The 17,867-nt window shown below is 37.7% G+C and overlaps 1 protein-coding gene and 3 long non-coding RNA genes across 7 annotated transcripts in view; 3 read left to right on the top strand and 1 right to left on the bottom strand.

The window, feature by feature from the left end:
* LOC127363445 (obscurin-like) overlaps positions 1 to 17,867 on the top strand; it is a 116,455-nt gene that overhangs the window by 58,709 nt on the left and 39,879 nt on the right. The window contains exons 6-9 of the mRNA XM_051399880.1: positions 10,182 to 10,322; positions 10,434 to 10,703; positions 15,912 to 16,190; positions 16,303 to 16,572. Coding sequence (XP_051255840.1) covers positions 10,182 to 10,322; positions 10,434 to 10,703; positions 15,912 to 16,190; positions 16,303 to 16,572 — 960 coding nt within the window. The remainder of the gene's footprint in view (positions 1 to 10,181; positions 10,323 to 10,433; positions 10,704 to 15,911; positions 16,191 to 16,302; positions 16,573 to 17,867) is intronic.
* Positions 1 to 17,867, bottom strand: part of LOC127363450 (uncharacterized) — a 95,714-nt gene that overhangs the window by 42,541 nt on the left and 35,306 nt on the right. Inside the window, exon 2 of one of the 4 annotated variants that reach the window (XR_007884859.1) lies at positions 15,982 to 16,116. The exons of 2 other annotated variants lie outside the window; for them this stretch is intronic. This is a non-coding gene — a long non-coding RNA (uncharacterized LOC127363450). The remainder of the gene's footprint in view (positions 1 to 15,981; positions 16,117 to 17,867) is intronic. One more of the 4 variants, XR_007884861.1, reaches the window with a different exon arrangement.
* On the top strand, positions 2,896 to 3,369 carry LOC127363453 (uncharacterized). Its single transcript, XR_007884865.1, has 3 exons — positions 2,896 to 3,026; positions 3,112 to 3,209; positions 3,333 to 3,369. It is a non-coding gene; the product is annotated as an uncharacterized LOC127363453 (long non-coding RNA).
* LOC127363454 (uncharacterized) lies at positions 7,069 to 10,084 on the top strand. The gene is made up of 3 exons (XR_007884866.1): positions 7,069 to 7,124; positions 7,809 to 7,841; positions 10,044 to 10,084. It is a non-coding gene; the product is annotated as an uncharacterized LOC127363454 (long non-coding RNA).

The following is a 17,867-nucleotide window of genomic DNA, read 5'->3' as shown; positions in this document are numbered from 1 at the left end:
CACTTTAGTGACCTTGTGAGTAGTGTCTGTTAAACAATTTGCAACATTAGAATTGTTGTGCTTTAACGGTGGAGATGTTGATATGATTTTTTAAATGTTTAATATAAAGATTATAGCAGAAAATGATTGCATTATATCTGGTTAGTTTTTAATCCTGTTTGTATTTGATGTCAACAGTTTCCAACAGGGCCAGTTTGACCCTTCAGCCCAACTGGCCTCAGATATTCAGTGGTGAGACGATCACTTTCAGATGTGAAATCCAGGGAGTAGGAGACACTCAGTGGACGTATGAATGGAAAACACCCAGCTCAGAAAAACCTTCAAATCAAAATGAACACAGTATTTGGTCTGCTACTGTATCCCACAGTGGAGAGTACAGGTGTAAGGGCAGAATGAAACATGCTCAACAGTCTTCAACAGATTGGAGTGATCCCATCAAATTGACAGTATTTGACAGTAAGTCTCATCATATTTATTTTAATATTATACAGTGCACTAAATGGCTGTTTGGTTGATATGTGTTTTAAGTAAAGTAAATCTTCAAGTTTGTATGTACTGATTGTACAGGATGCATTTGATCCACTATTGATACATGTTTACATTCTGAAAAACCACTTTTCCAACAGAACCTCAGTCTGTCCTCACTGTGTCTCCATTATGGCTGAGTCCTGGAGACTCTGTAACTCTGAACTGTGAGGTTGAACATCCATCTGCAGGATGGAGGTTCTACTGGTATAAGGCTGTTCCTGATCTATCATCCAACTACAGCTATGAGCTGCTACCTGGCAGCAGCAATGGGACTGAACAGGATTCCTACATCGTACATGGACAGATACACACAGCAGGATATATGTGCAGAGCTGGAAGAGGAGATCCAGTGTATTACTCTCAGGACAGTAAACCTATGTTTGTCTGGTCTGGAGGTCAGTTTGTTTCTGTCTGTCCTCTCAAGAAGCAGATGTTGTTTTATCACCTCGGCTCATCTATTTTTAAGTACCTTGAAAACTAACACCTTTGTTGACAAAAAATTGGCTGTGTATGTTTATGCTCCCCAATAGAAGTAATGCATTGACTGTGGTAACACTTTAACTTTATCATGAAAAACATAAAAAGAGAGATATGAGACGTTGACTGAAACTCTTTCAATGAGTACTTTTACTTTGGATACTTGCAGGACATGGTTTGTTTAAAGTCCACTAACAAGGTCAGTTAGGTGTACAGTCAGACAAAACAGTCAAATTCAGGAAATGAAAAACCAAACAAGATTGCACTGTGTATAGAGAGGCAATTTTAGGATGACAATACTGACCCCCTGTATTTTTAAAAGGTTGCAGTTAAAGGCAGGACGTTTCCCACTTTACAGACAAGAGCAGTGTTGTTAGTTTGTTGTATTATCATTTAAATAGTTTCAGATATTCAGATTTAATTTATAGTTTAACCAAAACGCTGCACCTTTGTTGCAATGTTTGCACTAATCCTCAGCAATAAAAGCAACTGAATATTTGCATTATGACATTATTAATCTTAAGACCACTGTCTCTGTTTGATCCATTATTACATGTTGTTTTTCAGATTTTCATCCATCAGCGTCTCTCACAGTGAGTCCTGACAGATTGCAACACGTCACCTCTGACTCTGTCTCAGTGAACTGTGAGGGAAACTCTACTGAGTGGAGACTGCGGAGGTTTACTGAGAACAGCTACCAGTCATACTGCTTCTATAGGGGGAAAGTGACTAGATCCACATGCAACATAGACAGTTCTCAGCAGAGTGATGCAGTGTACTGGTGTGAGTCTGGATCAGGAGAGTTCAGCAACGCCGTCAACATCACTATACAGAGTATGGCTTCATTACATTTTCTTTTTCTTTTAGAAATTATTTTAAACATCCCATTATGTGTTTCAGCCCAAGATGTTATGTACATCTGCATTGTGGAGTACAGTACACTGGCCTCTGGTACATGGTATCTTAAGCGATCGTAAGGGACAAACAGTAACCAAAATAGTTGTTACTATTTTCTGTAGATTTAACCAAAAACGGTTTAGCCTGTTTTATGATATTTCAACATGAGTCTTCATCATTATTTAATAGCAACTTTGTAGGCAAAACAAGTTACAACAAAACTTTTGCCAGAAATGTCACCTGTGTTTGACAGTATTTTGTCACATTTTGTTTTCTTTGAACATTAACTCAAAAAGCTCAATATTTATGTCATTGAACCGTTCCAAAAGATTATTTTGATCAAATTCAATGTACAATCAGTTAGAAAATCAGAAGTCATTCTCACAGCAGTATAATTCAGTCGGGTGCTGGTCAAATACAGGTAATGCAAAACCGCACGGCAAAAGACTCAGCTCTGGACCAACTTCAAACTGCTTGGTATTTATTTAAACAATTGAAAAACAATTTTAATATTTTACATTTGAAGTTTGTCCACATTTGAGTTGTTTGGCATGTGGCAACAGCTTTTTCTATTTTTCATAAAAGCAAACAAACAAAAAATACCACTTTGATATTGTCACTTTGTAAACTAAATATCTAAATAGCTGCATATTGAAAGGCAAACAAATGAGTCCAATGTGTTTTTCTATCGAAATGAGAAACTCACTCAAAATGATATCAGAAGGGAGCTGAATATCTCTGCAGTGTCAAAGTCAGATGAGGGTTTCTACAAGTGTGAATGCTCAAAACAAGTGTCAGCACAGAGATGTCAGTTAACGGTGAGTAAGATTAAAACAATATTTGCATTGCTATAATAACAGTTATTATTTATTATTATTGCAGTGTCCAGGCCTGAAAGCGCTTCATTTCCTGTGTCGTCGATTGTTAGGTTGGTTTGTGGAATCATACTCATCATTCTTCTGCTCCTTTTGTGTTACTACAGACCGTTCAAAGGTGAGACCTTCTTCTATCATAATCTGATATCTAACATTCTATATTACACATTTTATCCATAGAATAGCACTATCACAAAGTACAAACCATTTAACAACAAATATATATTTCACAGGTTCATGCTGTATCAGGTTGGTTGAACACTCTCTTTTTGAACATAACAACAATACATTCCATGTTCTTATTTAAATGTGTTGTATTTGCTTCATGTTGTAGATCAAACCAGTCTGAGAGCGTCAATCAGGACTCCGATACAAATCATGTGGTCAACCAGAATGAGGCTCAATGTGATATGTACTCCACTCTTCTCCATGGTAAACTTTTAAACTAATCATATACATGTTATTTGCATTCGCACATTTAAAGACACATTTAGAAATAATCAGAGTATGTTAGATTAGTATCATATGTTTAAAAAGGTTTATTCTGCTCTGTAGGTGATACTTCTCTCTATGAATCAATCACACACCCTGAAGACACTGAAAACGGTACAGTTCATTCTTTTTTATTAACAATGTCAAAAAAAATATTTTCCTTGCAGTAAGCAAATCTGGCTACCAAGTCAGGATGCCCAGCTACCAGAAGTCTTAAAACAGGATGAAATTACTTAAAATCTTATTATTAGTATTCCTTTTTCTAGATAACAAAACTTCACACTGGCAATGTCCATACAGAGCTTTTACCAACCAGGTTTTAAAACCGCAATCTTCAAGTTGGAAGATGTGCTAACTATTGAGCCACCATCCCAAGAGACTACTGGTGTTGTGGCTCTAACCACAGCAATGTTGATCAGTGGGTTCACCACTTTGATCCAGACTGTAATATAACTGTACTTGTACAGATATTCATATCACAGGATGTTTACTTACTCAAATTGATTAATGTGACCTTGGCTTTATTTCCACTGCTCTGTAGGTGATGATTGTATATATGAATCAATCAAAGGCTCTGAAGACACAGATGAAGGTACAGTATACAGTGGCAGCCACTTGGAGTCAGTGGGTCCACCACTTTGGTCCAGACTGAAATATAACTGTATTTTACAGACATTCATATCATATTACTTAGTATCATGCAGTTAAATTGATTAATTTAAATTTGGCTTTATTTCCACTGCTGTGTAGGTGATGATTGTATCTATGAATCAATCAAAGGCTCTGAAGACACTGATAAAGGTACAGTATACAGTGGCAGCCACTGGGAGTCAGTGGGTCCACCACTTTGGTCCAGACTGAAATATAACTGTATTTTACAGACATTCATATCATATTACTTAGTATCATGCAGTTAAATTGATTAATTTAAATTTGGCTTTATTTCCACTGCTCTGTAGGTGATGATTGTCTCCATGAATCAATCAAAGGCCCTGAAGACACTGAAAATGGTACAGTACACCACTTTGGTCCAGACTGTAATATGTCATCCACTGTTTTGTACAGACGATATGTACAACAATATGTAGAACAATAAACAAAATAATTAGATAACATTAGGGCAAACATTTGTATAGACATCCATGAAACCCAGGGGATGAATCCCAATTTGAATTTATTGTTCATTTACATTAGTTTAAATTGACATAAAACAACTAGAAAAAATACATTTTGCAGGCCAAATTATATTATATCTTCATGCCATGTTATATCATGTCATGCGACGGCGCAAGAGGGATGGAGGGTTCAACATGGTCCCTGGTTTGAGATCCCTGATTCAGGGGACAGATAATGAGGGATATAAAATCATTTAACTATAAAATATGTGTATTTCAAATGCAGATGAAATCCAGGATGTGACATATCCTTCGATTGAACTTAAAAACATTTGAAAACAAGGTGAGTACTCCAAATAGTTGCAATAAATAGACAATCATTTTGAGATGTTTTGGCCTGAAGTAGCAAGAAGTAAGTATTGATATTTTTTCTGATTATCTCAACAGAGAAGCAACATGAACCAGAGGAGAGCTCTGTTTACTCTGATGTGAAGATAAGAACTGCTGTCATGCTCAGAGTTTGTATTGAGATCATCACACAGGAGGTCATTATGGGTCAGCTTGCAGTTCAATTAATGTCAGTCATGATATATAATGTGACATAATGTAACTACTGCATACTACCACTAGGGTAGTCATGATGTCACCACTTGTTAACAGCAGGCTTTCTCACATACATCATCGATTATTATCTCTGCTTTGCACTTTATTTAATTTCCATTTAATGTCCTATTGTACATTCTGCAGAGTATATAAGCTCACTTTTTTCTATGCGTAAACACATTAGCTCTGGTGTGAATGTGGTGATGACTAATTCTTGCTACACATCTTTATGTGTAAAGAGGAACTGGAGGTTGTTTGTTTTTCACTCATACTGATAAGCATCGGCCTTTCTTGTTTCTTCCCACACTTTAGTTGCAAAATAATCTCTATAGCACATTGGAACAAAACACATGGAGCGGTTTATTTCAGTATTTTGTTCATTTGATTTTATTTCCCCTTTATGCATTTTATATCTGACCTCTGTTGTAGATTAATATCTGATGAGAATTTACTGGCAATCTTTTTAAATGTGCCAAATTAAATTATGAATTTTGATTCTGGGCACACCACTGGGCCCACCTCACTGCCTAAATGCATAATGTGTAATGAGTTCTGTATGCATAATATGTTTTTATGTAATATTTTACATCAGGTACTATGTATGTATGTTGATGTCATTTTCTATCTGTTTTGAGAGAATAGAGGAACAAATGCATAGACAGCCAGCCAAATGCCTTTGACTATCCGTGACCCCATCTCGTCGCCCCTTTGTAAACTTTCTGGGAGCGCCACTGGACAGGACAGGTTGAGGCTAGCTGGTTAGCATGCTAACTAGATGATATAGATAATACAGCACCCACGTAAACACAGGGAAAACATGCAGTCCACACAGAAAGGCTCTGCCTTTGATAATGCTATATGACTGCCCTCAGTGTGACCTTATCTATGTGGAGGCTTTTGAATAACAACAAGGTAACTGTAAACTGTAAATTTCAGCTCTGGTGGATCTTTGAAAACATTCCAATGTCGCTGTCCAAGGTGCTGATCCTAGACCCTCCAGGAATGCTGAGGCTGTCCTGGGTAATGGAGCCTGTTGTGTCTAATAAAGTTCCTACCTGTCTACAGCACAGTTTTAAAAGGGACATCCACAGGTTATACTCACTTAGTAATCCATGGGGAATTGCAGAGATCATCCCAGCACAGAATCCTTATATGTCCACTTTTCACTATGTGAGCTCGCTCTGTATTTTTAAAAGGGGATTAAAAATCCATCCGGCTTTTAATTTGGAGTAATATTATAGTTAAGTTTTTCTTATATTGACTTTTTTTTTTTTTTTTTTTTACGTTGTATTGTTTTCATTGCATTAAGTTTTAGTCTTGCAAAATTGTATTCATTGATTGTTTTTATTTTTGGTCTGTTGTTTCAGTGTTGCTATGTGAAGCACTGGGCTGTATGAAAGGTGCTATACAAATAAAGCTGAGTGGGAAAAATACTGGTTTCAAGTTTGGCCATGACTTCACCAACAGGAAGTGACTGAGCTCGAATGCAACTGAAATAGTCTCATGAACAGAGGTGCGCGTGACAAGAGCCAGAGCACATGTTTGTTTGAAGTTATCTCTGAGGCACCCAAACTAAATGCAACATTATAAAACGTATGAATAATAAAAATAGGGACAGGGGTCTGACTCTGAATACTTTCTGAATGCATTCATTGCAATACAGGCACTGATACAAGTACAGTTGGAATAGAACATGCACAAATTAACAACACAATGTTAGTGTATTGTGTGATATAATTAAATTCAATGTTCTTCATGCATTTGCAATAATAACTCTTATTTATGTATTTATTATGTTAATGACATTTTTTAATCTAACATTTTTTGGGACCAGAAAACCTTTGTGCAGTCGACACAAAAATGTATCTAGTCAGTGGGCAGGAAGTGTGAACATGTCAATGTGGTCAAAACCACTGCAGTTTGAGTTTTGTGTAAAAGGGAAAGAAGAACAGACAGGCTATACCCAGAAGGAGGAGTTGATAAAAACTCACAGTTCTATGAAATGTAACTTCTCTCTCTCTCTCTGCTTTATTATTGCAAAGTAGAATCATTTTTCAGAAGCAGAGCAGCAGAGCGACAGTGTCAGTGCTGGATGTGAAGATGGGGCACACTTTGCTCTGTGTGCTGGGGTTATTCTGTGAGTACATCAATGACTTTCTGATTTTGTAAATTTTTTTTTTTTTTGTCAACATTTGTTTTATAGATTTATAAGCGTAAACTTGGTTGCTGATTTGGTTTGGTTCAGAGTGGAGGACTGTGTTAAATACTATTGATATACTATACTATATATTGGCACTATGCATGTACTGTATGGTGTCTAAGGCAGCGGTTCTCAACCTTTTTGGTGTCAAGGACTGACAAATTGATACACATCAGGCTCCGGACCTGTATTTGATAAAATGTCTCATTGATCCCCATCAGATAAGATTCAGTTATTCTATAACTGTGTGCAATGTTGGCAGATTAACAGTCAAGAGTGTGACACCAACAAATGAGTCATTCTTATACAGTCTCTCATTGGGCTAACTTCTTGTTAACACAATAATGGCTGTTCCCCATTTTTCTGAGGACGCCCTGTGGAACACCCCAGGTTGAGAACCACTGGTCTAAGGTATTGTTATGTACATAGCTCTGGATTTAAATGTATTGCTTTTGTTATTTTATATTTTTCATTTGAAAACATTTTATCTTTGTTTCCTACCTCTTTACTAACTCACAGAATATCATCACAGAAATGCTTGATGCTGCTGATTAACTGAACAATAGTTGGATTTTATATTTCTTTGATAATTGTCTGATGAAGTTTTTATTTTTATTTTAGTGCTGAATACACTCCTCTCTGGACATGCTGAAGGTGACTAGTTGTTTTCCTGTTTTTTTAAATACTCACTCACTCACCAAAGTCAGTAATAGTGACAAATTGCAAACCAACCAGTGTCTTAATACATGTTTAGGACGCTACAAACCTTCACAACAGCTTTAATGCTTATTCAAAAATATTCCTGCATCTCTCAACTCTATTACTCGATCTGTATGTTTGTATCAGTAATAACACCACTTGTGATTGTATCTGGCAGTTCTGTAAAGTTATTATCACTACCACCAAGTTTAGCAGCCACAAATTACTTATTCATGAGCCATATTACAATGCCCATTGTGTTTGACACTGTGTGTGTGAACATAAATATAAACTCAGTCTTATTTTTAAGCTCTGAAACAAGAAACCTCGACCTGCCTATTTCTTGTGGTATGAATCGCAGCACGTGTTATAATCTGGAGGGATGTGAGGAAAATAAGAAAAGAAGGGCAGATTATAGGTCGGTTTTTACAACAAACCATCTGAAAATGTTTCTTTGTGAAAGCCAAATATACAGTAATAGTAAAACTGAACCCATCCTCTATGTGTCAAGCAAAAACAATATTCTTCTTAACTAGGGATGTCCTTTAATATCGGCCCTCCGATATTATTGGCCGATATTCACTAAAAAAATGTAATATCGGGAATTATCGGTATCATGTTTTTATAACCGATGTTTGTTCTGTTGGCTTCAGCATTTCCGAGCCTGCATGAACGCAGCATGGGACGTTTACCGGCACGCTCTAGATGACGTATAACAACAACAACAACAACTAGACTGGCTGGTTGCCAACCTTGGCTAACAAGCAAACAATTTAAAGCTGAATGATTTTAATATTAACACGAACACATTAACCAAAGCTAGTGCATAGCTAGCGATTAGCGTTAGCGCTCTTTTCAGTATTAATACAATGAAAGTTGAAGTTGTTCTCTTATTTTGCACAGACAGTGTTTACATTTGGAAAGCCATGTTGCATTTATGTATGCATCCAGTGGGGCATCACAATAAAATTATACATAATGTGTTAATTCCACAATAGGGGATATGTTATGTTGTTATCGAACAGTTTTGGTGTAAAAAGCCTGCAGATATCGGTATCAGGTGATATCGGTATCGGAAATTGAGAGTTGGACAATATTGGAATATCGAATATCGGCAGAAAAGCCAATATCAAGCATCCCTATTCTTAACTATTGTGGTTGAATAAGCAGGTGAGTATAACGGTGTATTTAAAATGTACTTATTTATATCATTTATTGCTAATATGTGTATAATCATTTGACTTCTGAAGCTTCTAAATATCTTAAATTTATTAGGATTTTTTACTTTCAATTTACTTGTTTAGTTTATAATCCTTTTCACTGGGTATTTTCATGTCAGCAGTTCTTGATGGGTGGCTGTGGCTCAGAGGCAGAGCGGGTCGTTCCTTAATCGGAAGGTTGTGGGTTCGATCCCCGGCTCCTGGTGCCACATGTCGAAGTATCCTTGAGCAAGATACTGAACCCCAAATTGCTCCCGATGGGACAGGTCCATTTACCATTAACAGGGCCCTTCTGACCCTTCAACCCAACTGGACTCAGATATTCAAAACTGTTATATTGGATATATATAAACCATATAACATTTTATGACACATTTTGGTAGCGCAGTTTGATTGAGAGTCAGGGAAAAGAGAGAATGAAGCCAGCATCAGCAAGTTCCATTTTAAAGTAACCACATTTGTTCTCCCGTCCAATCACCAGCCACAACCTGCAATTCAACAAACTGAGGAAAACACAGAACAGTGTGAAGAGCACCACCCTCAGACAGGAGGGAGAACAGCACAAACACTCACAATCACTCAAATACAAATATGACACAGAGTCATAACAACATGCTGAATCTTTAATCAAACAATCAAAACACAAAAAAGATTTATCATGTTATTCACACATGCTGCTTGAAAATGAGGAAAATATCTCATGTTGCAAAATGCTGCTTTCTTGGTGCAAATGTGGTGAATTGTGCTCCTGGTTAGTTACATTACAGATACAGACCAGAAACAGCAACAGGGCTCCTTTTCAAGAATTAAACTATTGTGTATCCAGTCTATAAATTAAAGGCATGTTAACATTTCTTACCTGTGGGGACTGCTCTATTTACATTAGATTAAATCAGACAGTAATTTCCTTTTTATGTCTGTGTTCTAAATTAAACAGCACAAACACCAAAGGCCCAACTGAGAGCTGATGACAGAGACATTTCTGTAGGGGTCAGTGTGACACTGACCTGCTCTGTGAACCCATCATCATCTGGTTGGAAATACTTCTGGAACAGAGGAAAGAAAACCTCTGAACCTCTGACCACACCAGATGTTGTCTTCCTCTCAACTGGACAAATCAGAGTCTCACAGGGAGGACTCTACTGGTGCAGAGGAGGAAGAGGAGACCCAGTTTACTACACAGAGTACAGTGATCCAATCAGTATCAACAAAATTAGTGAGTCTGGAATTCGTTTTGAAACAGACAACTATCTTGTATTCATAATTAATTATTTATAAATAGGCCTATGGAATGATGTTCTCATTTTTGTGTCTTTCCTGTGAACAGTTGCAAACAAGGCTGTAGTGACTCTGCAACCAAACTGGTCTGAAATATACAGAGGAGAGAAGATCACTCTCAGATGTGAGATCAAGGACGGAGGAGACACTGAGTGGACGTATGAATGGAAACCACCCAGATCAAAAAAACTTCAAACAAACAATGAATACAGCATTAGCAGAGCTCAGTGGTCCCACAGTGGAGAGTACAGCTGTAAGGGCAGGAGGGACTCATATTCCTCAACAGACTGGAGTGACTACATCAGACTGACTGTATCATGTAAGTTGGACTGTCTTTCATCCATAATGATAATGTCATGTTTTTAATGTTTATTTATCAAAAATAAAAACATTTATCGCTCCAACAATAATAAAGTCTCTTAATGTTAGCTCAGTAAAACAATTATCTAGTAATCAAAGTATTCTCTTGAAATATAAATATTCACAGATAAATATACTCTAATGAACAAAGAATAATAAAGTTACTTATCGGGTTGAACAATGGTGCAGTTAGCACTGTTCCCCAACAGTAAGAAGGTTCTATAACAAACCTAACTTTAATGCAACTGGTTGAGTTAACTCACTGGTTTGTTTGATCAACTGTTAGTAAGATTAATTGCCTAACTGGCTAATCTACATTGCCTGCAGGAGTTAGTGTTCATGGTTGTTTGTGTAATGTATTAACCCTTTGATAGACTGACAACCTGTCCAGGGTGTAACCTTGCTCTCACCCTGGGATAGGATCCAGCTCCCTAAGACCCTGCAAAGAATGAGTGGGTACATATAAAGGATAAATAGAATGTATATTAAAAAAAGCTTAGCTCTTCTACACTTGAACAAATGTTTTTGCCTTCACAAATGTCACATTCAGTAGCAGCAAATTATTATACAACTAAAATTTTATATATTAATTTTATTTTGTAAATTCATAGAATTTCTAGGTTTGTGCAAAACAGGACTTGAGAAAGAGTATGAAAGATATAGCAGCACATTGCTCTGCTTGGCGTAGGAAGAACGTGAGCGTAGAATAAAAATGAATCCTCTCTTTCCCCACTCCCAAGGATAACCAGTGCTACAGCAGATGCAGTCTAAACAGAATTGATTTATGAATATGATCAGGATAGAACAGGCGTTGGGGAGAGCATGGCCAAAACAATAAACATAACAATGTATAATTTTACAGACTAATTTACCTAATTCACAAAAGAAAACAAAAGACAGACATCTATATCAACATAAACAAGAGAAATAGATCAACAAAAGGTCTTCTCACCCATACAGCTCCCAGGACTGCTCTTCTTGAAGATATTTAAATTGTATTCAGCAGAGATCAATCACTTAGTAGCACTGCACGGTCTGGTTGGTCAGAGAAGAGACGGTGAAGAGCCCCACCCTCAGACAGGAGGGGAAACAGCACAGAAATCACTAAAATACAAATATTTGTTTTGATTTCTGTGTCAAAATGAGGAAAATATCTCATGTTGCAAAATGTACCTTGCTTATTGTAAATTGCATGCATTGGTTAGTTACAGCAGAGATACAGACCAGAAACAGAAACAGACGCCCTTTGTCAGAATTAAATTAGTATATACTGTATGCAGTGTATGAATTCAATTCAACGTTAGTATTAATAATATAACTTAATGAAAGTTAAAGTCTACAAATTAAACTATTTCTTCCCTTTGGGGGCTGCACTATTTAAACTGGACAAAATCACAGTGACAGTAATTTCCTTTTTTGCCAAAGGCCCTACATAAATGTAACTTTTACTAGTGCAGCAGCAAATTATCATACAACTAACATTTTATATATTTATTTTATTTTATGAATTCATAGAATTTCCGCGTTTGTGCAAAACAGGACCTGAGAAAAGTCTGAATGTAATATCAACCTATTGTTATGCTCGGCCTATGGGGGGAACGTGAGCATGAAAGAAAAACGACTCCCCTCTTTCCCCACTCCCAAGGATAACCAGTGCTGCAGCAGATGAAGTCCAAACAGAATTAATTTATGCCAAATCAGGGTAGAACAGGCGTAGGGGAGAGAATGACCAAAACAGTTAACAGAACCATATATCATTTTATGATACTTACCTAAAAAAAAACAAAAGAAAACACAGGCATCGTACTTCGTCCTTAACATAAACAGGGGAAAATAAATTAACAAAAGGTTTTCTTACCCAAAGAGCTGTAAGGTCTGCTCTTTTACAAGATACTTCAGAGATTAGACACTTGGTAGCACGACACATTTTGGCACAGCACAGTTTGATTGACAGTCAGGGAAAAGAGAGAATGAAGCAAGTTCCATTTTAAAGTAACCACATTCGTTCTCCCGTCCAATCACCAGCCACAACCTGCAATTCAACAAACTGAGGAAAACACAGAACAGTGTGAAGAGCACCACCCTCAGACAGGAGGGAGAACAGCACAAACACTCACAATCACTCAAATACAAATATGACACAGAGTCATAACAACATGTTGAATCTTTAATCAAACAATTAGGGATGTCCGATAATATCGGCCCTCCGATATTATGGGCTGATAATCACTAAAACAATGTAATATCGGGAATTATTGGTATCGGGTTTTTATAACCGATGTTTGTTCTGTTGGCTTCAGCATTTCCGAGCCTGCATGAACGCAGCATGGGACGTTTACCGGCGCCCTCTAGATGACGTATAACAACAACAACTAGACTGGTTGGTTGCTAACCGTGGCTAACAAGCAAACAATTTAAAGCTGAATGATTTTAATATTAACACAAAATAAGTGCAATGCACCTTAAATATTTTACCCTGCTATGAGCTGTTCCTTAACCAAACTAACAATTGGCTTAGAATTTACATTAGCACTCCTTCAGGAGCATAATACAATTAAACACATTAACCAAAGCTAGTGCTTAGCTAGTGATTAGCGTTAGCGCTCTTTTCAGTATTAATACAATGAAAGTTGAAGTTGTTCTCTTATTTTGCACAGACAGTGTTTACATTTGGAAAGCCATGTTGCATTAATGTATGCATCCAGTAGGGCATCACAATAAAATTATACATAATGTGTTAATTCCACAATAGGAGATATGTTATGTTGTTATCGAACAGTTTTGGTGTAAAAAGCCTGCATACATCGGTATCGGGTGATATCGGCATCGGAAATTTAGAGTTGGACAATATCCGAATATCGAATATCGGCAGAAAAGCCAATATCGAGCATCCCTATTCTTAACTATTGTGGTTGAATAAGCAGGTGAGTATAACGGTGTATTTAAAATGTACTTATTTATATCATTTATTGCTAATATGTGTATAATTATTTGACATCTGAAGCTTCTAAATATCTTAAATTTATTAGGATTTTTTACTTTCAATTTACTTGTTTAGTTTATAATCCTTTTTTGTGTCCTAACTGGGTATTTTCATGTCAGCAGTTCTTGATGGGTGGCTGTGGCTCAGAGGCAGAGCGGGTCGTTCCTTAATCGGAAGGTTGTGGGTTCGATCCCCGGCTTCTGGTGCCACATGTCGAAGTATCCTTCAGCAAGATACTGAACCCCAAATTGCTCCCGATGGGACAGGTCCATTTACCATTAACAGGGTCCTTCTGACCCTTCAACCCAACTGGACTCAGATGTTCAAAACTGTTATATTGGATATATATAACATTGTATGACACATTTTGGTAGCGCAGTTTGATTGAGAGTCAGGGAAAAGAGAGAATGAAGCCAGCATCAGCAAGTTCCATTTCACAGTTTTGGTGTAAAAAGCCTGCAGATATCGGTATCGGGTGATATCAGTATCGGGTGATATCGGTATCGGGTGATATCGGCAGGCCAGCTGACAGTCTTGCCTGGGCCCGGGACGAGATAATCTTAGATGGGCCCCCCACGCCCAGATCTCTCCTTTTCCTCTGCTCTTCCTCTCCTCTGCTCTTCCTCTCCTTCCAATAACAATGTTTGTGTGCACGGTTTCTTTCATGTTCTGGAAATCTCTCATAAAGCTTTCTGTAAATTTCTGGAATTTAGTGCACTAGTTGACTTTTTCTCTACTTCAAAGGAGAACAGCAAGCATGGTAGGCAAAACAAGGCCTTTTTTGAGCTGCTATACTATCCAGTCCCTATCGATTTTTTTCCCTTCCATTGTGGGATGTGGAATATGTCAAATAGTTACTGCCCTCTGCATCTGCTGGCAATTCCTTTGTCCTCTCTGAGAAAGGTGCCATCACACGTACGAGGTTCACTCTGTCAGAGTCGGTCATTCTAGTTGGCGATAATGCAGGATCACTGAAATTAAGAGTGTGATCTCTGATCCATCCCGCTCAGACTCTCCGACGGGGCAGCGGGCCCCTCCCGCTCCACTGTGATCTCTCTCTCTCTCTCTCTCTCTCTCTCTCTCTCTCTCTCTCACCGGTAGCCTGACTCTGTCCCTCCGTTGTGGGGCAGCGGGCCCCTCCTGCATCATTCTCTCTGTCACCTGCCTGCAGCTGGATCTCTCTCCTCTCTGTCTCATCCTCTTTGACGGAGCTACCAAACTCAACTGTTTCTGTCGGAGATGTTGTGTCAGGCTTTTATACAGGCTGATGGACGTTAACATTAGAGCTGTCCTGTTAGGTTACGTTACAAGGCTGCTAAACGTTGGCTGCGCTGTTTCTTACCTTGCTCTACGTTACCTTTACCAGTTCCAGCTTCACCGTCACCACCTTTTTTTAAATACTTAAAATCTCTAAGGCCTCTTTATTTTCTTCTTCTCTTCTCTTTTCTTTCCTTTTCTGAGCACCAGACTTGTGCTGACCGGACTTTTTTAGCGTACTGAACTTCAAATCAACGACAGCATCAAATTTCGATAAGTGGCCAAACCATTTTTGTGTTGGGGGTGGGGGGTTCTTGACCACTATTTCAAGGACAATTAGGAAGAACACAAATAAAAAGATGTTATGTTACTCAAATATTACAATTGTTTTTCCACAAATAGGCCTATTTTAAAAAATGTAAAAAGATTATTCCATAATTTAATGAGGGCCCGGGGTTGGACAATATCGGAATATCGTATAGCGGGAGAAAAGCCAATATCGAGCATCCCTACAAACAATCAAAACACAAAAAAAAGATTCATCATGTTATTCACACAGATCACAAATGGCAGTGTCAAATTTCATTAATGATTTCTGCTTGCTGATAAATTTGCAAGTCCCTATAGGGCTCACCAAACTATCATATTTGTTTTAATTGCTGTGTGAAAATGAGGAAAATATCTCATGTTGCAAAATGCTGCTTTCTTGTTGCAAATGTGGTGAATTGTGCTCCTGGTTAGTTACATTACAGATACAGACCAGAAACAGCAACAGGGCTCCTTTTCAAGAATTAAACTATTGTGTATCCAGTCTATAAATTAAAGGCATGTTAACATTTCTTACCTGTGGGGGCTGCTCTATTTACATTGGATTAAATCACAGTGACAGTAATTTCCTTTTTTATGTCTTTGTTCTAAATTAAACAGCACAAACACCAAAGGCCCATCTGAGAGCTGATGACACAGACATTCCTGTAGGGGTCAGTGTGACACTGACCTGCTCTGTGAACCCATCATCATCTGGTTGGAAATACTTCTGGTACAGAGGAGAGAAAACCTCTGAACCTCTGACCACACCAGATGTTGTCTTCCTCTCAACTGGACAAATCAGAGTCTCACAGGGAGGACTCTACTGGTGCAGAGGAGGAAGAGGAGTCCCAGTTTACTACACAGACTACAGTGATTCAATCAGTATCAACACAATTAGTAAGTCTGACATTTGTTTTTGAAACAGAAAATGATCTTGTATTCATAACTTATGGTTTACAAATAGGCCTATGGAATGATGTTTTCATTTTTGTGTCTTTCCTGTGAACAGCTGCAAACAAGGCTGTTGTGACTCTGCAACCAAACTGGTCTGAAATATACAGAGGAGAGAAGATCACTCTCAGATGTGAGATCAAGGACAGAGCAGACACTGAGTGGACGTATGAATGGAAAACAACCAGCTCAGAAAAACCTTCAAATCAAAATGAACACAGTATTTGGTTTGCTACTGTATCCCACAGTGGAGAGTACAGCTGTAAGGGTAGGAGGGACTCATATTACTCAACAGACTGGAGTGACTACACCAGACTGACTGTATCATGTAAGTTGGACTGTCTTTCATCCATAATGATAATGTCATGTTTTTAATGTCTGTTTATCAAAAATAAAAACATTTCTCGCTCCAACAATAATAAAGTCTCTTAATGTTAGCTCAGTAAAACATTTTTTTTTTGTATGGGAACTGAAAAAGTATCTAGTAATCAAAGTATTCTCTTGAAATATAAATATTCACAGATAAATATACTCTAATGAACAAACAATAATAAAGTTACTTATCGGGTAGAACAATGGTGCAGTTAGCACTGTTCCCCAACAGTAAGAAGGTTCTATAACAAACCTAACTTTAATGCAACTGGTTGAGTTAACTCCCTGATTTGGTTGATCAACTGTTAGTAAGATTAATTGCCTAACTGGCTAATCTACATTGCCTACAGGTGTTAATGTTCATGGTTGTTTGTGTAATGTATTAACCCTTTGATAGACTGACAACCTGCAGGGTGTAACCTTGCTCTCACCCAGCATGAGCTGGGATAGGATCCAGCTCCCTAAGACCCTGCAAAGGATGAGTGGGTACATATAAAGGATAAATAGAATGTATATAAAAAAAGCTTAGCTTTTCTACACTCGAACAAAGATTTTGCCTTCACAAATGTCACATTCAGTAGCAGCAAATTATTATACAACTAACATTTTATATATTTATTTTATTTAGTAAATTCATAGAATTTCTAGGTTTGTGCAAAACAGGACTTGAGAAAGAGTATGAAAGATATAGCAGCACATTGCTCTGCTTGGCCTAGGAGGAACGTGAGCGTAGAATAAAAATGAATCCTCTCTTTCCCCACTCCCAAGGATAACCAGTGCTACAGCAGTTGCAGTCCAAACAGAATTGATTTATGAATATAATCAGGATAGAACAGGCGTTGGGGAGAGCATGGCCAAAACAATAAACATAACAATGTATAATTTTACAGATTCATTTACCTAATTCACAAAAGAAAACAAAAGACAGAAATCTTACCTCCCCCTAACATAAACAAGAGAAATAGATAGAAGAAGGTCTTCTCACCCATACAGCTCCCAGGATTGCTCTTCTTGAAGATATTTAAATTGTATTCAACAGAGATCAATCACTTAGTAGCACGGCACAGTCTGGTTGGTCAGAGAAGAGATGGTGAAGAGCCCTACCCTCAGACAGGAGGGGAAACAGCACAAAAATCACTAAAATACAAATATGACTGGGGGTGATAACAACATGCTGAATCTTTATGTTTGTTTTGATTTCTGTGTCAAAATTAGGAAAATATCTCATGTTGCAAAATGCTGCTTTCTTGT

This window comes from Dicentrarchus labrax, unplaced genomic scaffold, assembly GCF_905237075.1.
Source record: "Dicentrarchus labrax unplaced genomic scaffold, dlabrax2021, whole genome shotgun sequence".
Lineage (NCBI taxonomy): Eukaryota > Metazoa > Chordata > Actinopteri > Moronidae > Dicentrarchus > Dicentrarchus labrax.
This window is presented reverse-complemented; position numbering and strand designations above follow the sequence as displayed.